The 27,191-nt window shown below is 42.2% G+C and overlaps 1 protein-coding gene across 2 annotated transcripts in view; it reads right to left on the bottom strand.

Moving 5' to 3' along the window:
- LOC126162551 (uncharacterized) overlaps window positions 1-27,191 on the bottom strand; it is a 157,022-nt gene that overhangs the window by 32,639 nt on the left and 97,192 nt on the right. For both annotated transcript variants that reach the window (XM_049919133.1, XM_049919134.1), the window contains exons 4-5: window positions 22,609-25,130; window positions 4,621-5,015 (exon numbers count right to left, since the gene is read on the bottom strand). In XM_049919133.1, coding sequence (XP_049775090.1) covers window positions 4,621-5,015; window positions 22,609-25,130 — 2,917 coding nt within the window. The remainder of the gene's footprint in view (window positions 1-4,620; window positions 5,016-22,608; window positions 25,131-27,191) is intronic.

Raw genomic sequence — 27,191 nt, 5'->3', positions numbered from 1 at the left:
GAGTGCAGAGGATGAGAAATATCTAAGAGAATATGAGTAACATCCAAACTCTGACAAAGCAATAGGTCTCCTCCAATTCTTGGATCAGGGTCAAAGAAAGACCTGTCAGAGAACAGCAGAATCCTTAGAATACACCCACTCTAGCAGAAAAGCCTGGTCTATTATTAGGAAACCACTTTCATCAAATCCTGCAATCAAAAGATCAGAAATTGCCATCAGTTTGAATGATTTTGCTGTACATTTAGTATCAGTTTCCAAGCATACAAAAGACAAGTAATTCAAAAGGGTTATCAAATTTTAATTGAAGACCAAGAGAAGAGCTGCTATACATACTTCTAAATTTTCCAATGCATTCTAAGAAGATGAAACCAAAGATGCAATGAAAAGTGTGAAACTTAGAAAAGCAGATGGATTTGATGGAATACACTCTGGATTTGTAGTTCACAATAAACCAGCTATAGTAGAATGGCTTACCGACTCCTCCTCAAACACCATACAAACAGGAGATCTTACACTTCTGATAACAAAAACAAAAGTATCAGCCACACTGAAACCAAATAAAGGCACACAAAAATTGAGAACTACTGTCCAAAAGCACTTCTAAGTGTTACAAACAAACTCCTTGAGCATCTGATCAATTACGGTGATGCATAAGTTTGTAGCATTTTTATATTGCATGTTGATACAGTTGCTCTTGGTTTATTTATCAAATGTCATTTTTTTATTCACAATTCACTGTTGTTATTTCAGTTTACATAGTATCATTAGAAGATAGTGAATGGAGCTGTGGACACTAGAAAATGGGGTGAAAAGTCGAGAAATTGAAACATTTCCAACACATTCTTCTTCTTGAGTTCAATTTAGGGGAGACAGCAGCAGCAGCAGAAGCAAATAGACACATTTGTGCCACGTATGTGGATAATGCCACTGGGCAAAGTATGGCAAGAAAATTACTTTCTCATTTTAAGGAGGATTGTTTTGACAGTAGTGATTCTCTATGTTAAGAAGACCTTTGGTGTTTGATGCAGATCCTTAAACGCATTAATCCAGAATGATTCATGTCAGTATACTCGAGAACTGGCAAATGTAATGAACTGTGGTCATTCCACCATTGTGCAACATTTGTGTGCAATGGGGAAGGTTCAAAAATTGGGTGTATGGGTACCACAAGCTCTAAGCCAAACTCACAAAAATCAGCGGGAGGCCATATGTGTATCTCTGCTAGCTCCTCATCATCTGTATCGTTCCTGGTGACAAGGAGTGTTGTCTCTATGCTAACATACGGAAAATAAAGGAATAGTTGAGCCCAAACAAAGCAGCAACTACCCATACAAAAATCTGCACGCATCCACAGAAGATAATGTAATGCATCTTGGGGAACAGCGATGGTGTTGTGCTTCCCCGTGGTGTAACCATCATTGCTGACATTTACTGACAACAGCCGAGATGTCTTGCAGATGCAATCCCAGAACAATGGTCAGGAAGATTGCATGAAGTGATGCAACTCCACGATAACACCCACCACCATTTTGCCAGACTGACAAAAAACACTATACAGAGTTTGTGATGAGAAATCATCTCACACCCCATCTCATTCACCTGACCTCAACGAGTTCTTCACCACAAAACCACACAGTTTCTACATTCAGAAAATCAAAAACTCACCCCAGTGTTGGCAGACTGTTGTAAATAGTGAAGGAGAATATACCACTGATGACTCATGCCTCTGTTATGTGTATGTGTAGTGTTCATTAAACTTTCTAAAAAAAGTCAATGATCTTATGCACCACCTTAAAACAATAGAATTTTTGAAGTAATCAACAAATACGTCCCTACAGAAGCAACATTCAGACTACAGAGAAATTGTAATGATCAGGTACTCTCTCTCACTACTAATATCGAAAATAGGTATGAAAAGAAATCAGTAGCTCGGATCTATCAGCTGCTGAGGATACTGTTTGGCAGTAAGGATTTCTTTTGAAATTCACAAGTGTTATCCCACGTTGTAAACTTACAGATATACTTAACAACATGCTAAGCAATATATACTTTGAGGTCTATTCTTACAATGACAGAAGAAGAGTATTTAAACTAAATGATGGTTTACCTCAAGCATTTTGTCTGTACATATGCAAATGACCTAAAACATCCCAACTTTTCTGATGCTGAAACCACTTCTACCATTGACAAGGGAGCCTTTGACGTATGTTTCAAGAAATGGTGCCTCCACCTAAATCTCAGAAAAAAGTTATATCTGAATTTCACCCATGCAACAGATAGGTCAATTATAAACTAGAAGTCAGATTCAGAGGCTTGTCTTGCTGTACAGCAGTTCACCAAAACACCTAGGAATAACACCAGATAGAACTTTAACTTTCAAGCAGGATCTCTCAAGTACAATAGCTGAAGTCAAAATGACAAATAACAGTGTACATAAACTAGCTGGTACCTTGTGGGGAGCCAATGCTCATGTTTTAAGCTACACAGCCTTAGCCCTATCATAATCTGTTGCTGAATACTGATGCTTGATCTGGATCAGTACCACTCACACTAAGATAGATGTGCAACTCAATTGGCAATACGAATAATTACAGGATGTATTTAGTGTACAAACACCTTATGGCTTTCTGTTCCCAGCAAAATCTCACCTGCAACTTTAAGATCATAGCTCTCCTGGAGGTCTGGAACAACATTTAGAAGAATTCTCAGCTATCAGTTCATCGAGATATTGCAGAAGCAGAACACCATCATTTGAAATCAAGAAAAACATCATGGCGCACAGCGAATAACCTTGTTGGGTCCTCTTTCAGTGTCAACCATTCATGGAAAAGCCAGTGGGAGCAGCCATCAGGTGTCAACAAACATCTAGTTCAGAAGCTTTCATATGGATACAAGGATTTGATCTTCCTAGACACCAATGGAGGATAACAACTGGATTTGAACCAAATAAGGCAGATGTAGCTATCTACTGCACAAGTGGAGATGAGATAGTTCTGCAGGATGGGACTGTGGTGTCCCCTTACAGTCAATCCACCATACTGTTGCTGACTGTCCTCTTCAAGCATACAAAGGAACAATAATGGACATTCACCACGCATTGGATGAAGCAATCAAATTGATCAGGGAACTGTAACTGGAGATGTATATCTGTATTTGTTTTCATACTACAATAAATAAAAATACTGTTTAATCTCTATATAAAAGTCAATCTAGGAATTATTACAGGACAAACTGAAAGGAATTAGCAGCCTACTGAGCACAGAAAACTGATTGAGAGTTAGAGAGAAACTTACCACCAACATTGAGGACCATGAAGTAGACGTATTCTGCTACCTTGGAAGGAAAGTAACTTATGAAAGACAAAGCGAGGAGGACGTAAAACGCAGACTAGTACGGGTACAGAACGCATTTCTGACCAAAATGTGCCTATTAGTACTGAACATCTGCTTTAATTTGAGGAATAAACTTTTGAGGATGTGTGTGTGTGGAGCAGAGCACTATCTGAGAGTCAATCATGGACTGGGAGAAAACTGGAAAAGAAGAGAATTGAAGTGCTTGAGATGTGGTGATGGAAAATTAAGTGAACTGATAAGAAATAAGGAGGTTCTCATCAGAATCGGCAAGGAAAGGAATATATGGAAAAACAAAAGGAAGGGACAGCATGATAGGACATGTTAAGACATCATGGATTAACTTCCATAGTACTAGAGGGAGCTGAGGAGGTTAAAAAACTGTGCTGAAAACAAGAGTTTGGAATATACCCAAGAAATAACTGAGGTGGTTTGTTGCAAGAGCTGCTATGAGATGAAGAGGTTGCCACATGTGAGGAATTCATGGTGGGCCACATCAAACCAGTCAGAAGATTGGTTGGGGAGGGGAAAAAAATTAAAGACTCATGATGCTATAGGAAAGATGTTGTGCATCACACGGAAGATTACGTTTCAAGAAGAGCCAAGCAACATATTTTCTCCCACATATATCTCGTAAAATAGCAATGACATTATATCAGAATTCACATTGAGACTTATGGACAGTTGTTGTTCTCCACAACATTCTTGAATAGAAAGAGGAATAAGAAAATGGTAGTGGCATTAGACATACTCTCTAGCAAACATTCTGAAGAGGCTTTTGGAGTATGGGTGAAGTATACAAAATGAAACATTTATTCACTCACTCGCATACATTTGCCAGTTCATGCAGATTTTAGGTTCATATGCCAATATTTACCAAAATAATTATCAAGCAATACCAATGCAATAGCCAAGGCTCAGTGCACTCACATAGTGTCAGGTGTATAAATATTCATTACGGAGTCATGACAGGAATGTAATTTATTTATTAACACATGAAAGCTAGCAGTGTGTGTGTTCAGCAATATAGCTAAAAACTGTTTAGCGGGTAACACCAAACCATTTACCTCACATCAACTAAGAAAATATAAATGATACATATATATTTACCGACTAGGTGGAATTTGATAGACTAATACTTATGCCAAGTGTCTGATATTTTTAATATTACTATCAACCTCAATATCATATATAATTTCCCTTCTTGCCTCTGGCATGGTATGAGCTTTAATTTTCTTTGTGTTGGGAAAAAACTGACTTTTTATTTTACCTATGTCTGTACAGTCTGAAGGCTGAAGTAATGGTTTCCATTCAACTTCTTCCTCTTCAGCTACCTCATCCAAAGACTCCACTTGTTCCTCCTCCTGCTCCTCTTCTTCCACCTCATCATCACCATCTTCTGCTTTCACTGATGTTTCTAGTTTTGATTCCACTGAAGGCTCTTCGCAATTTTTGCCACCAAGCAGCTTCTTAAAATCTGACCAACTTTCAGCATTTTCAGACACATTACGAAGATTTTGCCAATTATATTCTGTGGTTTCTTCCTGGAAGTTGGCTGTTCTGGATGTGTGTGTGTGTTGTGCAGGATGATGGAATGATCTGAACTTTGACCTACCACTTGGATTTCTCCTGTTAGTTGGGTTTCTGTGATATCTCCTGTTCCACCTGAAACAGTCATGTCAATATATAATTATGTCAGGAATTGCCACAAAAACTAAAAATAAAAAAAAACAATACTGCTGTGAATAAAAAATAAAGGAAGAATGAATTTCTAAGAGAATAAGAAGAAATGCTACTGAACATTATATAACTAACTATAGTTGTACAACAAAGACTACCCATATCTAGGTTTTATGTAGTTTCCTTAAACCAATCAAGATAAATACCAGTATTGTTTCCCTTTTCAAAGGGCACACTCAATACTCTTCCCCACACTCATCCAATCAAAGATTTTGCTCTGTCTCTAATGATTTCATTGTCAAAAGGATCACCTTACTTCTTTCTTTCCATTCTTAAACAATTATATGTTCTCTTGATAAGAGCAGCTGTTACTGCTCAGTGTGCCATACATAAATAGTTGAATTAATCAAATAGGAAATGCAAATTAGGACTTGATGCTTGAATTTGAACACACTGCAAAGGATTAACAAGGTAACAGTTTCAGAGATTTAGCTCCAGACCCAAAATATAAAAGAATATTCACAGATCTGTAGGTGGTATGAGCACGATTCAACTTTTTGTTTACCAAGTCTCCAAAATTGCTGAAAGCTACATGATTACATGTTGTGCAGTCCTGCAAACTCTCCATGGATGAAGAATTAATGAGTAACTTAAGTTGAAAATGCTAATAGATATTCAGATCAATTCAGTTATGGTTCAGAATAGTGGTGAGCAATAACAAGTGAAGGAACATATTTGTAACTTAGGCCTGCTGAGCTTGTTTGTGTTTGAATGACAACTAATGAAATCTTTACACTCTCTGAGGATCATTCCAGCAGAACAGACAAAATGCTTGGTGCAGACACATGCCGTAGATGATGGCCAATTGCTCAAACAAGTAAAATCACCAACAATGGATCTGCCACTGCTGAGATCTGTACATAACAATGGATGGTACAAGTTGAGAATTGTCAAAAGGGAATGATGAATCCACAGTTAGGCCAATGTCTGTCAGGAAACAATGATTTAACAAAAACCTTACTTGATTCTTTGGAAATGCGCTGTGGAATTCAAAACTTCTATTTTCAAAATGTATCGGTAAAAAGAAGTCCTTGCTGTAGACTGTAACTAATAGATGCAAATACCACAAATTGTCATAGTATAGCTCTATAAGCTGAGGGGCCAAGAAAAGCACTGACAGTTCTGCGGCCAAGAGAATATTTTCCCACATCTATACGTCCTACAAAAAGGAAACAATATTGCACAAGGCACTATACAATGAACAGACACGTGTGTGATGCTAATGGGAAGAAAATCCACAGACAGTCAATATTACAGTGCTGATTGCAATACTACCTCATTCCAAGTATATCATATTCAAAAAAACCATCATGTTGTACACAGGCACAATTAAAAGACACTTACAAATTAGGTTTCAGCTACAGCCTTCATCATGAAAGGAAAAAGAAACACACAAGCAAGCACACCTCACACACACATGATCGCCGTCTCTGGCAGTTCGGACCTGAAGACAACTGTCAAGTGGAATCGAAGCAACAATCTGGAGGGGGCAGGAAAGAGGAAGGAATAGCAGTGTATGGATAGGGGAGAGAAAAGTGCTATCCGGCAGAGTGTCTAGTCTGCCAAGAGGCGCTGCCTCGGGAGGCTGTGGGCGGAAGGGGGGGGTGGGGAGTGAGAGGGCCAGAACAGAGAGAAAATGGAGAGGAGCAGGGGAAGAGGGGCTGGTGTATTGGCAAAAGGCAGCACATAATGGGGGTGGGAGACGAGAATTGGGAGGTGGTGATAGGACAAAGATGGTGGAAACTGTTGGGTGGAGGATGTGGGGACAGTATGTTACCATAGGTTGAGGCCAGGATAATTACAGAAGCAGAGAATGTGTTGTAAGAATAACTCCCAACTGCACAGTTCAGAAAAGCTAGTGGTGGAGGGAAGGGTCCAGATGGCTCGAGTAATGAAGCAGCCATTGAAATCAAGTCTGTTATGTTCAGCTGCATGTTGTGCCACAGGATAGTTCGACGTGGTTGTTCATCCTGGTGGACAGCTGGTTGGTAGTCATACCAATATAAAAAACTGTGCAATGATTGCAGCAGAGCTGGTAAATGACATGGCTGCTTTCACAGGTGGCCTGGCCACTGATGTGGCAGGATAAGCCTGTGACATGACTGGAATAGGAAGTGCTGGGTGGGTGGATTGGGCAGGTCTTGCACTTGGGTCTTCAGCAGGGAGATGATCCTTGTGGCAAGAGGTTGGATATGAGTGACATAGAAATGGACTAGGATGATTTGGAGGTTGAGTGGGCGACGGAACACCACTTTAGGAGGGTTGGGAAGATGTTGGATAGGATGTCTCTTATTTCAGAGCATGATGATGGTAATCAACACCCTGGTGAAGGATGTGGTTCTGTTGTTCCAGTCCGAGGTGACGCTGAGTGGCAAACAGGGCACTCCTTTGTGGCTGGTTCTTTGGGGTGGTGCGAGTACAAATGGTACAAGAAATATGTTTGCTGACTAGGTCTGGGGGACAATGCTTGTCTGTGAAACCCTTGGAGACCCTCAGCATATTGGGCAAGGGAGTTCTTGTCACTGCAGATATGCCATCCCCTGGGTTGCCAGGAATTTTTTGCTGTGAAAGGGATAACAGCTGTCAAAATACATGTGCTGTTTGTAGTTGGTGGGTTTAATATGAACAGAGGGGTGGTGGAGAAGTCAGAGAGGAGGAGGTAAAGGTCCAGGAAGGTGGCATGGAAGATTGAAGAGGATCAGGTGAAGAAGATGGGAGAGAAGGTGTTCTGGTTGTGAAGGAGTGAAGACAGAGTGTCATGGCCTTGAGTCCAGATCATGAGTACAGCATCAATGAACATGATTATTGTGGTATCGATAGCAACGATGCCACGGCATATTAAAGTTATTAGGTTGGCACTACAACAGACACCAACGACAGTGCCCTCTAGTCGGTACTGTGCAGATCTAAGAGCTCCGCTCCAGATTCTCCCTATTTGATCAAGAGCAGATGGCAGGGACACTTCGCTTCAGCTTCGCACCTCAGGGCAAAGATATGTATTACTCTAGTTGCTAAAGTAAAAGTGATTTTAATTCACAATGCAGTACCGAGAGATTTTCACCTTACCCTCCTAACAGCTCCTTTTCACTCGGTACTGCTTTCTTTTCGTGCTAGCCTCAGTACAAGACTTTCATTTGTGTAAACCATGGCTTCGCCACAGGAACAGGCTTCACTGTCTGATCTTGCACGTTTTCATGCTCAGCAAATGACGCAGCTGCTTGCTGCCATAAATGGACTGGTCACACTACGAACTGCAGCTACTTCGGCACCTCCGATGCCACCGCCTGTACTGATGCCATCGCTGACGGCACCGCCATTTCGTGCTTTCAATCCTGACATTGAACGCTGGCCAGAATACATCATCCAGCTCGAGGCACAATTCGCAGCATACAACATACCAGGTACAGAGCACCTTGCCTTTTTCATTGCCAATGCGGGTGTTGTGTTATACCGTGTGCTCATCAAGTTGTTTCCCACCACCTGCCCAGACACTAAAACTTATGACGAAGTGATTGACGCTTTGAACTCCCACTTCCGTGACAGTCTAAATGTGGTAGCTACACACTACAAATTCTTTCGTCTCTGGTGTGGCCCTACTTAGTCAAATAAATCTTGGTTAGCAGACCTTCTAGGACTAACTTCTGACTATGACTTTAATTGCTCGTGTGGACGCTCATATGCGGATATAATGATTAGAGATGCTATTGCGCAGAATATGGCGGATCACCGCATCCGCGAACAAATCCTCAGATTTAAAAACCCGTCTTTGCACGATGTAGTGGACTTGCTAGATAGACAAGATACATTAGACATGGCTCCTTGCGCATTCGACGTGACCCCAGGTGTGTGTACTGTTAGTGCGGCACAACACATGCCCTTTTGCCCGGCCCCAACCAGACAGCCAGCCAAGCCACGCCGCTCGCACGCTTGTGAACACGTTTCAAACCAGGCACCCAGTAAGGAACTAAAATCATATCCGAACTGCTTTCGTGCCCACCCATGGGACAGTTGCCCATCATGTCAAGCACAGTGTTATTTTTGTAATAAGAAAGGACATATGCAAGCTGTGTGTAATAAGACAAACTCTAATTCACAACTTGTCTCCCGTTTGCGTGGGTGTCACTGCAACGAAAACTGCCATGATCATGATTCACATCAGCCTATGGATGTTAATGCCATTTATTCACAGCCTCCTGCTTCATGTGCTTCGACAGCTCGTCGTGTGAATCAAGTTTTGCCAGACATTTCCTCTTGCATTCAGCACGATGTGCGGAAACTTTTTGTTGCTTTGAACATTTGTGGACGTTCTGTTCGCCTGCAACCGGACACTGGTGCATCAGTTTCTTTACTGAACAAATCAACGTATGACTTGCTCGGTTCGCCCCCACTTCGTTGTTCGCATTCCACACTGACTGCATTTACTGGACAGGAAATCTCAGTGCTCAGAGTGTGTAGTTTGCAAACCACATATGGAGCAACAACCCGTACAGTGTCTTTCCATGTGCTCCACTCTAGTGATGCTACGAACATTTTTGGCATGGACGCATTTGAACTATTTGACCTCGCAATTCAGGACAATGTACTTTGTATCAACGCTAGTGACCATGCAGACAGTGTTGCCGCACTATACGATGATTTTGCTGAACTCTTTTTCTGATGGCCTTGGTTGTGCCACGGACTTTGCAGCACATGTTGTAGTTAAAGACAATGCCATGCCTGTTTTCCGGCGCGCACGCCCAGTTCCATACGCACTGTGTGACGCCGTAGCTGCTGAACTTACACATTTGCAAGACTGTGGCGTCACTGAACCTGTTTCTGCTTCACCATGGGCATCGCCTATAGTGTGTGTGACGAAACCAAACGGTCGTCTATGTATCTGTGGTGACTTTAAGTCTACATTAAATCCCCAGACAGTAGTAGCTACATTTCGCTTACTACGCCCTGATGACATTTTTGATAAGCTTGGTGCAGGAAAATTCTTTTCCACGATTGACTTGTGGGACGCATACTTTCAGATTCCACTCGACAAACAGTCGCAGTGCTATTCTGTGATCAACACCCACCTTGGCTTGTTCCAGTTTCGCCGCCTTCCGTTCAGTTGTGCTTCGGCTCCTGCTATTTTTCAGTCTTACTTGCAGCAGTTGTGTGCCACTGTCCCTGGTTGCTCAAATTATTATCTGGACGATATAGTTGATTCAGGTCGCACCCCTAACGAACATTTGCAGAATTTGCGTGCCTTATTTACAGTACTTTTGCAGGCAGGACTAAAGTGTAACAGAGACAAATGCAAATTTTTTCAAACTGAGATTCAGTATTTAGGACATATGATTAACAGACAGGGTGTCCACCCCTCACCGTCACATCTCAGTGCGATTAGAGACTTGCCAGCACCCAGGAACTTGAAAGAACTTCAGTCTGTGTTGGGCAAAATCACTTATTATATTTGGTTTATACCAAATGCAGCACAGATTGCTGCGCCTTTGCATCGTCTTCGGTGTAAGAATGTTCCTTTTGTTTGGTCTTCGAAATGTGAAGCTGCTTTCCACAAGCTCAAATCTGCTTTGTTGAATGATCGCTGTTTGATTCCTTTAAATCCCTCCAAACTGCTTGTTTTGGCTGTCAATGCATCTTCTCACGGCATCGGAGCGGTTCTCTCGCACCGCATTAATTCTGTCGATCGCCTGATCGCTTTTGCATCTAAGTTGCTCAATTCTGCCCAGCAAAACTATTCTCAAATCGAGAAACAAGCTTTAGCTATTGTATAGGGAGTGACTAAGTTCCATGATTTTTTGTACGGTCGTAAGTTCTATTTGGTCACCGACCATACGCCTTTGACATTGTTGTTCCACCCGTCAAAGCCAGTTCCGGCCCATACTACACAAAAGTTTCAACGTTGATCTTTGTTTTTGTCTAACTACAATTACGAAATTTTGTTTCGGACTATGGCCCAGCATGGCAATGCTGACGCTTTGTCTCGTCTACCTATCGGTCCTGACGCCGTGTTTGATTCTTCCGAATTGTCATGCGTGTTTATTGATTCGCAAGATAAGGAATTAGCTGATGGTTTTCCGGTAGATTTTTGTCACACTGCTGCCGCGACAGCCGCCAATGCTTCTTTGCAGATTCTTTTGCAGTATCTTCCTACTCAATGGCCTCCATCTGCTATGCAAATTCGTGATCCACTTGTTCGACGTTACTTAGCGCAACGTCACAATTTGTCTGTACACCATGGTGTTATCTTGTTACAAACTGACAATGATCAGCCTCGTGTGGATGTACCTTGTTCGTTGCAGTCGGAAATCCTCAGATTTCTGCATGCTGGTCATTGGGGTATAGTGCGGATGAAGCAATTAGCGCGTCATCACTGCACTTGGGTTAGCATTGATAAACAAATTGAGAATTTGCTTGCTAATTGTCGCTCTTCTGCAGAGCATCAATCTGCTCCCTGCCAGCACTTCTTTGGGTTGCCAACTCCTTCTGCGCCTTGGCAGCATGTTCATATTGATTTTGCAGGTCTTTTCTGGGACACTCGCTGGTTGACAGTTATTGATGCATACAGCAACTTTCCTTTTGTTGTACCTATGTCTTCTACTGCATCTGCCAGTACTATTCGGGCTCTGATGTCTATTTTTTGCATTGAGGGCCTTCCTGAAGTTATTGTCTCCGACAATGGCCCCCAATTCATGTCCTCAGAGTTTGAAGCGTTCTGTGCTGCTAATAGCATTCGCCATCTGACCTCAGCCCATTTCCACCCCCAGTCAAACAGCGAGGCTGAACACTTTGTGCGTACATTTAGGTCGCAGCTGAGCAAGTTGCACGTCACGCACTCTCGCGAGTGCGCGCTCTGGACTTTCCTTGCTTCCTATCGCTCTCAGCCACACAGCTCCCGTTCCCCAGCGGAATAGCTTCATGGCCGTGCCCATCGGTCGCTCCTCGAGCTTTTGCACCTGCTGCTGTGTGCTGCTGCTGCTGCTTTGCCTCATTCTGGCTTGGCATGATTTGGTATTCTATCGCATTTTCTCTGGCAGGCAGCGCTGGGAGCAGGGGTGCATTCTTCGTCAGCTTGGCCGCGCCTTGTTTGTCATTTTTGGTCCCTCCGGTACTGTCAAGCGACACCGGAACCAGATCTGTTTGTGATGTTCTCGGTTTTCTGCCACTGGTTGTTTTCCGGCAGAACTGGAGGCTTCACAGCTTCCGCCGCCTCAGCCCACAACTCCACCGACGGCACCTCCGCTGCTCATGCCTCGGCAGGCGTGCCAGCCATCGCCACCACTGCCGGTCCGGTCACCTGCATTGGATGGGCACCTGTTGCCGCCAGCACGGCCCCAGCTCCAGCCACCGCTGTGTTCCTTTGCAATGCTGGAACTGATGGAGGCTGAGGCTGCCATCACGCCGCTGCCACCTTTGCACATTAAGGTCGTTGCTCTACCTCATCCGAGCATACCCAGTAGCGGTGGACGGCCTGGGCAGGTTTTCCACAGGGCGTTTTCCTAGCCCACTTGCGAGCAATTCGGAGTTATGGGTGGACAGCACGCACCGGCAGTTCCGCTGTCCGCCCCCTCAGCTGCGCCGCCCCTGGGTCCCCCCACCTGCGGTCGGAAGCCCTACTCAACGATGGTACATCGTTTCAAGGGGGAGGGATGTGGTATCGATAGCAACGAAGCCACAGCGTATTAAAGTTATTAGGTTGGCACTTTGACAGGCACCGATGATAGCGCCCTCTAGTCAGTGCTGTGCAGATCTAAGGAGATTTTCACCTTAGCCTGCTCCTACCCACGCGCCGCCTTCCAGGTGGGATACAAAAATTATATCAACCACTTCCTTCACTGAATCTTCACTATCTCCACCCCTTTACCTCCTGGATCCCTACTCGTCACTGTTGGTGCCACCTCCCTATATACTAACATCCCTCATGCCCATGGACTTACTACTATTGCACACTGCCTTTCCCAACATCCGTCAGACTCCAGACCCACAACCTCATTCCTCATATATCTTATTAAGCTTATCCTAACTCACAACTACTTCTCTTTTAAAGGCAAGGTATACAAACAAATCTGCAGCACAGCCATGGGTAACCGCATGGCACCCTCTTATGCCAAACTGTTTACAGCCATCTAGAGGAGACCTTCCTAGCCTCCTAAAACACCAAACCCCTCGTCTGGTTCAGGTTCATTGATGATATCTTCATCATCTGTACTCAGGGCCAAGACACCCTATCTTCTTTCCTTCACAACCTCAACACCTTCTCTCCCATCTGCTTCACCTGGTCCTCTTCAATCCAGTGTGCCACTTTCCTGGATATTGACCTCCTCCTCTCTGATTGTTCTAACCACGCTTCTATCTATATTAAACCCACCAACAACAAACAGTACCCATACTTTAACAGCTGTCCACACCAAAAGGTCCCTCCCATACAGACTGGCACCTGAGGATGGCGTATTTTAAGTGACAAGAGCTCTCTCCTGTGTAATTTCCCCTCACATCCTCAAACCTCCCACCACCGCCAAGAACCAGCCACAGAGAGTGGCCCCCCTTGTCACCCAATACCACACCAGACTGAAATAACTGAACTACATCCTTCAATAGGGCTTTGATTACCTATGCCGTGACATGAGGGATATTCTATCCGGGATCCTTACCTTCCACCCTAAAGTGGTGTTCCTCATCTTCCCACCCTCCATAACTTCATATGCCACTCCCAATCCCATTACCTTGCCACAAGGATCATATCTTTGTGGAAGACTCAGGTGCAAGACCTGCCCAATCCATCCATCCAGCACTTCCTACGCCAGGCCTATCACAGAATTATCCTACCATATCAGTGACCAGGCCACCTGTGAAAGCAGACATATCAGTACCAGCTCTGCTGCAGTTATTGCACAGCTTTTCATATTGGTATGACAGCCAACCAGCTCTCCACCAGGATGAACGGCCATTGCCAAACTGTGGCCGAGAGCAAAGTAGACCACCCTGTGGCACAACATGCAGCTGAACATAACACACTTGATTGCAATGGCTGCTTCACTACCCAAGCCATCTGGATCCTCACCTCCACCAACAGCTTTTCTGAACTGTGCAGATAGGAGTTATCCTTACATCACATTCTCTGCTCCCAAAATTATCCCAGCTTTGATCTGCAGTAATGCACAGCCTCCTGACACTGCACCTGTTGGCAAGGGCAGGCTAGTCCCTGCATACTCTGCCAGACAGTCCTTTGTAAAGGTTTGTAAAGCTGGAAAAGGCTACTGGCTGAACTGAAGGACCGAGAAGCCTAATTAGTTGTGCCTGGACAGTTCAGTTCGTATGATTGTCGCTCATAAAAGGCAAGGTTCCAAGTATGAGCCCCAGTTTGACACAATGTTTGATATTTAATCAAGTCAGTGTTTCATTCAATAGTTCAAAAATGTATATCCAAACTACCTTGGGATTATATCTGCATCATTTGTGTCAGCTAATTACTGTTGTGAAACAAAAACACTATCCTATATTATGAACCATTCCATGTGTGGCCCTTAAAAGCTACACGAAACTGCAACAAAATATTAGAACATTTTGGGAAGAAAGCCTGGAGAGTGAACCATCTCAGGAAGGAATTGACAGACTGCACCAGTCAGCCAGATGTCTGAAAATTTGATCTTAGAGGTGTATTCTGAGAAATCTGAATAAACTGCTCTCACTTGAACCAAACAATAGCAGCATACATGTGCCATATCTAACAATAACATTTTTATAAGTACCATATTCAGCATGTACAACTGTTTGGGACAATTTCCCTCTTTCTTGTATCAACTTTTTGTACTTAGTTTCTGCAGATGTCTGCCACATTCCATTTCCTTGTTCCCATTTACAAATAAATCACACACTGATAATGTCAATCTGTTATGTAGATTTACGAGGCGCATTCAAGTTCTAAGGCCTCTGATTTTTTTTTTCTCCGGACTGGAAAGAGATAGAAACATGCGCATTGTTTTAAAATGAGGCCGCGTTCATTGTCAATACGTCCCAGAGATGGCAGCACCGTACGGCAAATGGAATTTTACCGCCAGCGGCGAGAATGAGAACGGTTTTAAATACTTAAAATGGCAACGTTTTCCTTATTTGAACAGTGTGCAATCATTTGTTTTCTGAATTTGCGTGGTGTGAAACCAATTGAAATTCATCTACAGTTGAAGGACACATGTGGTGATGGAGTTATGGATGTGTCGAAAGTGCGTTCGTGGGTGCGACAGTTTAATGAAGGCAGAACATCGTGTGACAACAAACCGAAACAACCTCGGGCTCGCACAAGCTGGTCTGACGACATGATCGAGAAAGTGGAGAGAACTGTTTTGGGGGATCGCCGAATGACTGTTGAACAGATCGCCTCCAGAGTTGGCATTTCTGTGGGTTCTGTGCACACAATCCTGCATGACGACCTGAAAATGCGAAAAGTGTCATCCAGGTGGGTGCCACGAATGCTGACGGACGACCACACATGGCTGCCCGTGTGGCATTTTGCCAAGCAATGTTGATGCGCAACGATAGCATGAATGGGACTTTCTTTTCATTGGTTGTGACAATGGGTGAGACGTGGATGCCATTTTTCAATCCAGAAACAAAGCGCCAGTCAGCTCAATGGAAGCACACAGATTCACCGCCACCAAAAAAATTTCAGGTAACCGCCAGTGCTGAAAAAATGATGGTGACCATGTTCTGGGACAGCGAGGACGTAATCCTTACCCATTGCGTTCCAAAGGGCACTACGGTAACAGGTGCATCCTACGAAAATGTTTTGAAGAACAAATTCCTTCCTGCACTGCAACAAAAACGTCCGGGAAGGGCTGCGCGTGTGCTGTTTCACCAAGACAACACACCCGCACATCAAGCTAACGTTACGCAACAGTTTCTTCGTGATAACAACTTTGAAGTGATTCCTCATGCTCCCTACTTACGTGACCTGGCTCCTAGTGACTTTTGGCTTTTTCCAACAATGAAAGACACTCTCCGTGGCCGCACATTCACCAGCCGTGCTGCTATTGCCTCAGCGATTTTCCAGTGGTCAAAACAGACTCCTAAAGAAGCCTTCGCCGCTGCTATGGAATCATGGCAACAGCGTTGTGAAAAATGTGTACGTCTGCAGGGCGATTACGTCGAGAAGTAACGCCAGTTTCATCGATTTCGGGTGAGTAGTTAATTAGAAAAAAAATCGGAGGCCTTAGAAGTTGAATGCACCTCGTACTTGTATATTTACTTAATGAGTGTCATTTATAATCTTTCCATACCTGTGGTTTCAATGAGTCTTTAATATCGGAATATGACCAACAATGAAAATTTCTGCATGGTCTCTCAAGAGTAGGAAGACTTATGGAACTATTACTAACTAAACAACACATAAGATATGTTGACAATTTCTTCTTTGAACAGAGAGACACTAAAATGAAATTTCATAGCCAGACTGAACATTTGTTCATGTAAATAGGTTGAAAAATGCTAACAAGACCACCAGACCAAAAAGAAAAGGCCAATCTCACAGGGTAACATTATACTCTGGAACACACTGAGCTACACTACACCTACATACATTTACATACATTTACACCTACACCTACACCTACACCCTGTAAATCACCATGAAATGCGTGGAAGAAAATACATCTCATTTTACCAGTTATTAGGGTTTCTTCCCATTGCATTCATGTATTGAGTGCAGGAAGAATGAGTGTTCGAATGCCTCTGTGTGTGCTGTAATTATTCTATCTTGTCCTCATGATCCCTATGTAAGTGATATGCAGGGGGTTGAGTATATTCCTAGAGTCATCATTTAAAGCCAGTTCTTGAAACTTTGTTAGTAGACTTTCTCAGGATAGTTTACATCTATCTTCAAGAGTTCGCCAGTTCAGTTTCTTCATCTTTGTGACACTCTCCCGTGGGTCAAACAAACCTGTGGCCATTTGTGCTGCCCTTCTCCACATACATTCAATATCCCCTGTTATTCCTATTTGGTACAGGACCCACATACTACAACAACATTCCATAATGGGCTGCAGGAATGATTTGCAAGCAATCTCCTTTGCAGACTAATCACACTTCCTCAGTATTCTACCAATAAACCAAAGCCCAACACCCGATTTATCCACGATTGAGCTTATGTGGTCATTTCATATCATATCCCTCCAAAGTGTTACACCCAGGCACTCTTATGAGCTGGCTGATTCCAACTGTCACTCATCAATATTATAGTCATATGATACTATGTTTTTCCGTTTTGTGAAGTGGACAATTTTACATTTCTGAACATTTAAAGCAAGTTGCCAATCTTTGCACCATTTTGAAATCTTATGAAGATCTGAATGAATATTTACGCAGCTTCTTTCAGGCAGTACTTCATTACAGAAAACTGCATCATCTGCAAAAAGTCTGAGACTAATATTAAAATTGGCCAAAAAGGTCATTAATACACAACATGAATGGCAAGGATCCCAACACACTTTCCTGGGGCACAACCACATTTGATGATGACTTTCCATCCAAGATAACATGCTGTGTCCTCCCTACCAGAAAATCCTCAATCTAGTCACATATTTCACTAGATATCCCATATGATAATACTTTTGACGATAAGTGTAGATGCAGTATGGGGTCAAATGCTTTTCAAGAATTAGGAAATACTGCATCTACCTGGTTGCCTTGATCCAAAGCTTTCAGTATTATGTGAGAAAAGTGAGAGCTGAATCACATGTTCGATGATTTTAGAGTCCATACTGGTTGGCACAGAGGTGGTCATTCTGTTTGAGGTACTTCATTATGTTTGAGCTCAGGATATGTTCTAAAATTCTACAAAAACTAAATGTCAAGAACACTGGACAATAGTTTTGTGGATCACTTCAACTACCCTTCTTGTAGATGGGAATGGCCAATGCTTTCTCCCAACTGGGCACAGTTTGCTGCAAATTCAGTATAGAATATGATAGGCTTTCCATTGCAATCTGGGGCTTTGTTCAGTTTCAATGATTTAAGCTGTTTCTCTACACTACTGATACAAATACTTATCTCACTCATATTTTCAGTGGTACAATCATGAACAAAACAGCAGAAATCTTGGGTGGACTCAACAGTGGAAGGAGTCAATAACAATAGTCTATATAGAGGAGGTGTCGAGCAGTTGACATGCTCAAAAGTAAAATTCGGAATTTGTAACGTAACTTTGAGGCTAAATACTTCTTTCATGTTTGCACCCCCCCCCCCCCCCTCCACACACACACACACACACACACACACACACAGAGAGAGAGAGAGAGAGAGAGAGAGAGAGAGACTGTTCCAGCATTGTAGCTGAGTGGATACTTCTGTATGTACACTCTATGTGATCAAAAGTATCCAGACACCTGGCTGTAAAAGGCTTACAAGTTCATGGTGCTCTCCATCGGTAATGCTGGAATTCAATATGGCGTTGGCCCATCATTAGCCTTGATGACAGCTTCCACTCTCACAGACATATGTTCAATCAGGTGCTAGAAGGTTTCTTGGGGAAGGTAAGCCCATTCTTCACAGAGTGCTGCACTGAGGAGAGGTATTGATGTCGGTTGGTGAGGCGTGGCACAAAGTCAGTGTTCCTAAACATCCCAAAGGTGTTCTGTAGGATTTAGGTCAGGACTCTGTGCAAGTCCATTACAGTGATGTTATTGCCATGTAACCACTCCGCCACAGGCCGTGCAATATGAACAGGTGCTCGATCATGTTGAAAGACGCAATCACTATCCCCGAATTGCTCTTCAACAGTGGGAAGCAAGAAGGTGCTTAAAACATTAATGTAGGCCTGTGCTGTTATAGAGCCAAGGAAAAATAACAAGGGGTGCAAGCCCTCTCCACGAAAAACACGACCACATCATAACACCACTGCCTCAAAATTTTACTGTTGCACTACACACGCTGGCAGATGACGTTCACTAGGCATTTGCCGTATCCACACCCTGCATCGGATCGCCACATTATATACCGCGATTCGTCACTCCCAATAACGTTTTTCCACCATTCAATCGTCCAATGTTTACGCTCCTTACACCAAGCAAGGCGACATTTGGAATTAACGGGTGTGATGTGTGGCTTATGAGTAGCCGCTCAACCACGAAATCCAAGTTTTCTCATCTCCCGCCTAACTGTCATAGTACTTGCACTGGATCCTGATGAAGTTTGGAACTCCCGTGTGATGGTCTGGATAGATGTCTCCCTGAACCTAGGGATGTTTAGGAGTTTGGAAATCTTGCATACAGATGTACGACACAAGTGACACCCAATCACCTGGCCACATTCGAAGTCCGTGAGTTCTGCAGAGCGCCCCATTCTGCTCTCTCACGATGTCTAATTACTACTGAGGTCGCTGATATGGACTACCTGGCAGTAGGTGGCAGCACAATGCACCTAATAAGAAAAAAAATATGTTTTTGGGGGTGTCTGGATACTTTTGATCACGTAGTGTATATATGTGTGTGTGTTTTACTTGATTCCAAGTATATAAATATTTGTTTAATTGTATTAAAAGGAAAATTCACTTGAGAAAACTATAAAATTATACTGAGCAGAATTAAAGGTCAGTATTTACTTTTGGGAGACAAAATTTCAGTACTGAATATAGATATATCTAAAAATTAAAAATTAGTTCTAGCATTTGAAACTATTAGTTTCTTCCTAAGGGAGCAAGGAGGGAGAGGTTGGGGAAGGTTTGAAAGGAAGGGCAGGTCACTCATACCCAAGATGAAAGAAACTCACTTGTTGTAAGGACCCTGAGAAAGTAATGGTTTTGAAAGTTAATTTTTTTCACTTTTGAACATATCAGAGTTCCTCATTTTGAACCAACACTCCAAAGCCTTAAAGATCGGAAATGGTTGCACACAAATTGTATCACCACATCAATCATAGATATGTGGCCCCCAAGTGATTTAGTACAGGTAATGGCATTTTATCTATTTTTACTGTCTCTAACATAATTTCTCTACATTTGCAGTCTCCTGTTCATAACTATTTAATTGGAAGTTACTGCTCACTTTACCAAAATTTTACTCTTTTCCATTCAAATTCATCAACTGCAGCTTCTATTCTTTAAGACATTATGGCTGCTTTTCAGTACAAGTTCTGGGATATTTCTACAGCTTCTTCTTCTTCTTCTTCCTCTTCCTCTTTCCCCATCCTTTATCCATCTTTAGCTTCTCAACCCACAACATTATAATGAAAGTTCAGGAAGCACTTTTTCATTTCTTTTTCAGTCCAACCAACTATGGACAATATACAACAGTTACTTATGTTTTATCTTTCTTCCCAGAACTTTTTCATTCTTTCACCCAGCTGTGTCCCCTGTTTCTCAGAGGACATTTTACTGTGCTCTCTGTTTTCTCTCTCTCTCTCTCTCTCTCTCTCTTAAAACCCTTGAAGTTGTTAATTAATTTATGGTTCAGGAGTTTTCTCTGTTTTGGACATCTTCACAATCATTCATTTCTTCTACATGTTTTTGAGATTCAATGACACACCATGAAGAAATTATCTGAATGGGACAGGAATCAGTAGGTGCGATGTACATGTACAGACAAACAAATTACTACAATTTGAGAACAACTGGATGTTTTATTGAAGATAAAGAGGTTCATAAACGGAGCAAGTCAATAATGTGTTGGTCCACCACTGGATCGTATGCAAGCAGTTATTTGGCTTGGCAATGATTGATACAGTTGTTGGCTGTCCTCCTGAGAGATATCATGCCAGATTCTGTCCAATTGGCATGTTAAGATTCTCAAAATCCTGAGCTGGTTGGAGGGCCCTGCACATAATGCTTCAAACATTCTTAATTGTTGAGAGATCTGGCGACCTTGCCAGCAAGATAGGGTTTGGCAAACATGAAGAAAAGCAGTATAAACTCTCACCGCATGCGAGCGGGCATTATCTTGCTGAAATGTAAGCCCAAGATGGCTTACCATGAAGAGCAACAAAATGGGGCGTAGAGTATCGTCGACATACTGTTGTGCTATAAGGGTGCCAGGGTAACAACTAAAGGGCTCCTGCTACGAAAAGGAATGGCACCTCAGACCACCATTCCTGGTCATCGGGTTGCAAATCGGGTGACAGACAGGATGGTATCCTACCACTAACCAGGGCATCTCCAGACATGTCTTTGGCCTGGAATCTTATCAATTGGAGTAGAATTGTCTCAGTGATGAGTCTCACTTCCAAATGAGCCCCAATGACCAGTAAAGAAGTGCCTGGAGATGCTGCAGACAGCTGTGGGATACAAACCTGACTGTCGCCCGCCTTACAGCCTGACAAGCAGGAGTGCTGGTCTGAGGGACCTTTTCATAGCAGGACACCTTTGGTTGTCATTAGTGGCACCCTTACAATACAGTGGCATGTCAACGATGCTCAATGTCCTGTTTTCTTGCCCTTCACGGCAAAACCACCCTGGACGTACATTTTGGCAAGCTAGTGCCTGCCTGCACATGGTAAGAGTTTCTACTGCTTATCTTCGTACTTGACAAATCCTACCTTGCCCACCACGGTCAACGGGACCCTCCCCAAATGAGAACATCTGGGGCATTATGTGCAGGGCCCTCCAACCAGCTTGGAATTCTGACGATCTAATGCAGCAAATGGACAAAATTTGGAATGATATCCCTTAGGAGAACTCTGTCAATAAACAAGCTGAATAACTGCTTGCAAAAGTGCCAGGGGGGACCAATGCTTAACTGACATGCTCAATTTGAGAACTTCTTTCACTTGAGTAAATCATCAATTTTTTTCTGAAATTGTAATACTTTGTTTGGCTGTACATGTGCATCACATCTACTGATATATGTCCAAAGAAAGTGGTATATTTTTTCCTAATTGTCTGAGAAAGTTTTTGGCTTTTCATAGAGCTCTATGTTGCTCCTTAGTATTTATTTCCAGTTTTCATCAGTTGTCACACCCTGAATTTTTTGACGGACTTTTCTTTGTTATTTAGTGATAACAGTTTCTATAATTTCCAGCAGTATATGCATTCCTTTAGAACTTACAGGGGGATTAAAATTGTTTATCAGATCAGTGTTAAAACCTGGGACCTTTCACCGGCCAGTACTCTACCAAATGAGCTATACAAGCATGAGTCATGACCTGCACTCACAGCTTCGCTTAAACCAGTACCTCTTCTCCAACCTTCCAAACTTCACTGAAGTTCTCCTACATATGATGCAGGTCTAGGACTCCTGGAAGAAAGGATATTGCATAGAAATGGCTCCGACGCAGCCCATAAGATTGTTACCAGAATTAATTTTCATTCTGCAGTGGAATATGTGCTTATTTGAAACTTCCTGCCAGACTGAAACAGCTTCCACACATTATGTTTTAGTACAATATCTAAATCATAATCATTAAGGTGAAATGACATAGTTGCAAATTAGCATCCAGTTCTGACAATGAATCATTTTACAGTCAAGAAATTACGCAAATAACATAACCTAGTAAGAGTATTATCAAAAAATTGGAAAAAAAACGCTGAAACATCAAACATACAAACCTTTGTTGATTGTGCCGGTGTCCTGAAAATCTGTTATCAACATTCATAAGCTCATAATGTTGAGGAGAAGCTGAAGGTGAATCACTATGCTGCATAAAGGCATCACTTTGTGGACCTGTGTTCCAAGTGTTTTCATACCATGGTTTGTTTGATCGCGCTTGAAAAAATCTTTGTTGGTGTTCAAACCTTCTTACATGTGAGAAATCTCCAGAAGTATCAATCACAGCAAAAGGTATATTTTCTTGTGCCGGATGGTTGTATGGATTAGAGTAGTTCCGAGAAACCGACTGCCCATCATAGTCCATCCTAACATTACGAGAAAATTCTTCTGATATTACCTGTGGATCAATGTAATGCCTCTCATCAGCCATATGATGGTGAGGTGATCCTCGATATTGCTGGCGTCGGAAATACCCCCTCCTGGGCCTAAATCGTTGGTGAGCATCTCTACCTCTATGTGGGCGTCTGCGCACAATCCAATCTGGCCGGTCAGAGAGTAGGTTTTGCAGGTCAATTTGATATTCCTCCTGTGACGGTGTCACATTCTCTGGTAAAAGATCAGATGGAGGAACTCTAACAGTAGCAATCTTCACACCAGCAAAATTAGGAAACATATCCAAAATTTCAGTTCTAGTTTTTGTCCTGGAATCTTCACCTGTTAGATCAATGAGAGTTATTTCTTCATAAAATCTGGTCAATTCTAATTCCAGGTCATCATCTTTCAACACAACTGCTTCATCATTCTCACACTGGGTGTCGATATCATCGACAACTATTATTTCACCCATTTCTTTTTGCTTTTCACGCTTAGCTACCTTTCTTGGAACCAATTTATCATCTGAATGCATAAGAGTATCAGTTTCAACATCAACTACATACGACTTTTCACTCTTTACAGATGATTTCCTTTGAGAAATACGACGTTTCCTTTTTGATCTGTGTTTGTGATCCACACATAATATATCATCATTCCCTTCTTTATTACTAGTGATGTCCGGACAGATGGCTATGCTTTCTTCTGCTGAACTAACATCGGTTATGTCTATTTCACATTTCAGAGATTTCTTAACGAAAGACTTCTGGCCCCCAGCAGTCTTCCGATTCAATGTCCTTAAGGCTATACTTTCTTTTTTTGAATTAATGTCAGTAATGTCTACCTCACACTTCAAAGAATTATTAGAAGTACACGGTTGTCCTACATTCTTTTTCGGTCTTGGTGGCACTGGCAATTCATCCACGATAACTACTTCTTGAGGAGTTCTCATTTTACTTTGAAAACTAGACAATTTGTTTTCATGATAATTCACTAAATTCACAAGAGTGGGTTGGCATGTTTTGCCATAATTTTTGTTCTGTTCTTGTTCCTCAAGGTCAACAATGATATCACTGAACCCCGATACACTACTGTCACTAATTAGACATACCTCATGTGATATTTTTACATCTTCCTTTTTTATTAACTCATGTGATTCCTGTGTGATTTGTGGCTCTCTAGTGTTTAAATGTTTGTCTACTTCATGTACTTCCTCTACTGATTCAATAATGCTGGGTGAGTCCATTCTGTCTACTGAAATATCACAGTTCTTCTCTGTATGAATAGTCTCTTTTTTTATTATGTCTTTTGATGACCTCTCTGTTGATGTAGATCCTGAAATAATTCTCTCTCTTTGCTTTACAACATCCTCCTGCAAATCATTTTCTACCTTCATTTCGATGTCACATATGACAACATTATTTTCATGATGATTTTCTTCATTATTTACTGCTACATGTGAAAAATCAACAGTACTTTGTTCATGTTTGATGTTATGAATATTGTCTTCAATCAATCTGCCATTACCAGATTTTTTGCTAATAAACACTTCAGAACTATTTTTAATTCTCTGGTGTGACTCTGAGAAGTCATCTTTAGGATTTGGACTGCTTAGCTGTTGCTTCTCAGTTTTAAAATTAGTCTCAGATACACCAGGTGAAACTCTTGTACTGTCTGATACTATGTTATTTGTGTAAAATCCAAATCCACGAGCTGTTTGAAGCTCACTATCTTCATTTTTAACAATATTACATATTACATCATCACCTGTAGATTTTTCTTCAGAAACCTGTGGGATTATGGTTTCAGTTTTTACATGGCTCTCTGATAAAATATCTGCATGTTGTTTTTTAATGTGGTTTATATCTATCTCAACATCATTTCCTTCAGATGACATAGTGATTTGTCTAATAGTGTTTTCATGGAACTCAGCATTTGCGGAATCTCCATTTTGATCATTATGCTGCTCTTGCGTGCTCACAGTGCTACGCTTACTGGGATAAAGATAACTCTGTAGACCTATACGTCGTTCATAGTCTGTGAGAACGAAAAGCGGTCCGTCATGACGTTTAAGCCGAAATCCTTGGCGTGCTAAGTGTGAGAAAACTCTATAACAATTCAGTGTACAACCTGTCCTTTGTCCTAAGAGTGTGTTATAGCCTTGCTGCACACTCAGACCAACATTGTTATGCAGTAGCAGCAGATTACTCTGAAATGAAAAAGAAAGGAATATATCTTAATATGCTGAGGAATACCACAAAATGTCTGATATACAAGAATGATAAAAAACTGTAAATTATGACTTACAGATATCAAGTTAACAGCTATAAGTTCAAGCCTTTGCAGCTATAAGTTCAATCATCATAAACAAATTCAGAAATATGTTCCGGATCAGTATTTAAGGCGTATACAATAAAAGACAACACTGTTTGACAAAAATGAGAACTATTTCAGTGATGTATTTCTGAGTGTTTAGCCGAGATGTTGTTTCGTGTGTGTGTGTGTGTGTGTGTGTGTGTGTGTGTGTGTGTGTGTGTGTGTGTGTGTTTGAGGTTTACGGGCGCTAAACAGCGTGGTCATCAGCGCCCAAACGCATAAAAAATAGGAACACATGCAGTGAAGGGACTAACTAAGACAAACAGCGAACAAGGAGAACGGCTAAAAGACACAGACCTGACACAGTTCCAAATCCTCACATACAGAGGCAAAACAAGAGGAGAAGGAACACACTAAAAAGGAAAGGAAACACAAGGAAAAGAGAACAGAAACCGAAGGGAAACAAGGAGGTAATCGTGACTGGCTGACCTCTTACCTAAAACCTGGGTGAGCCAGTCACCCAGCAGCACATTAAAACCCTCTCCCTAAAATCCGAGGCAACAAATTGGACAGGACACAAAACAGTAAGACCTTAACTACAGTCGTTGCGTCATCTTGTAAAATAGAGGGCAAATCCGGTGGCAAAGAAACCACCGCCCTCTGGTCAGAGAATAAAAGACAGTCAAGTAAAATGTGGCGGACAGTAATCTGGACGCCACAAGAACTGCAGATTGGGGGGTCCTCCCGCCGAAGTAAAAAACCATGCGTTAAGGGACTGTGCCCGATGCGGAGGCGAGTGAGGAGAACCTCATCCCGCCCGCATGACTGGTAGGACGTATGCCATGGCTGCGTAGTAGCCTTGACCAGACGCAGCTTATTTTCACCGACTGCCAGCCACTCCTCTTCCCACTGACGCATAACGCAAAAACGCAGGAGGGAGGTAACAGCATGGAGGGGGGACGGCTCATTCAACAACGTGAGGGAGGGAACATGCATCTTTGGCAGCCACATCTGCCAGTTCGTTTCCCCTAACACCCACGTGCCCCGGCACCCAGCAGAAGGAATGTTGTTTCCATTTTATGCAAAATATACTGATAACTGAATCACTCATCTTCTTCAGGTACTGTGAGTTGTGCTGTTGTGTGTATTTTCTGCCTGGATTCCACCTAGACTGTGAGTTTGATTCGAATGCCCACTACACTCATCTAAGAGCGTAGTGCGCATCAAAAGTTGGACTCACAATTGGCTATAAATAGTGGCATGAGACCAACAATAGTTCACAGTCTGGTTGGAGTTAATGCAGTGACTTCTAGAAAGTCTTAAATCTACACAGACAGAAATATTTGAATTCTTAGATTCTAGACCTTTCGCAAGCCATCAATGTCCTCAGCCATAAAATTCTGCTTGAAAAATTAGAAAGAAGTGGAGTAACAGGTGTAGCACATAGCTGGTTGAATTCATACCCAACAAATTGCAGGCAGTAGGTAACACTTCAGCACGAGTTCAACACTTTGAAATGAATTAGAAACAACACTTCCCCTTTCCAGCGAATAAACAATAAAATATGGTGTACCTCAGGGCTTAAGCATAGGACTGCCATTCTTCTTCATCCATGTGAACAATTTTGTTAACTACATAATTCTTCAAAGAACTATCCTATTTGCCAATAACACCATCATACTGCTCAATGGGTCCAGCCCAGAAACTTTGCAATCAACACCAGATAGTTCTATGGCACAACTTTCAGAGTGATTCACCAAAAACACATTCATTGTAAGTACTGAAAAAGCTGTGTATGTCAACTTTATTTCCACTATCTAGTCAAATGTCTATTCAAGCAAGATTAAATAATGATCCAACATAAAATACAAATGTGAGAAATTTTTTTGGTCTGTGAGTTCAGTAAGACTAAAAATGGTACACACATATAAAGAACTTGTCTAAGAAAGTCTCA

Source organism: Schistocerca cancellata, chromosome 2, assembly GCF_023864275.1.
Source record: "Schistocerca cancellata isolate TAMUIC-IGC-003103 chromosome 2, iqSchCanc2.1, whole genome shotgun sequence".
NCBI lineage: Eukaryota > Metazoa > Arthropoda > Insecta > Orthoptera > Acrididae > Schistocerca > Schistocerca cancellata.
Note: the sequence above shows the minus strand (reverse complement) of the source record. Positions and strands in the feature narration are given on the sequence as shown.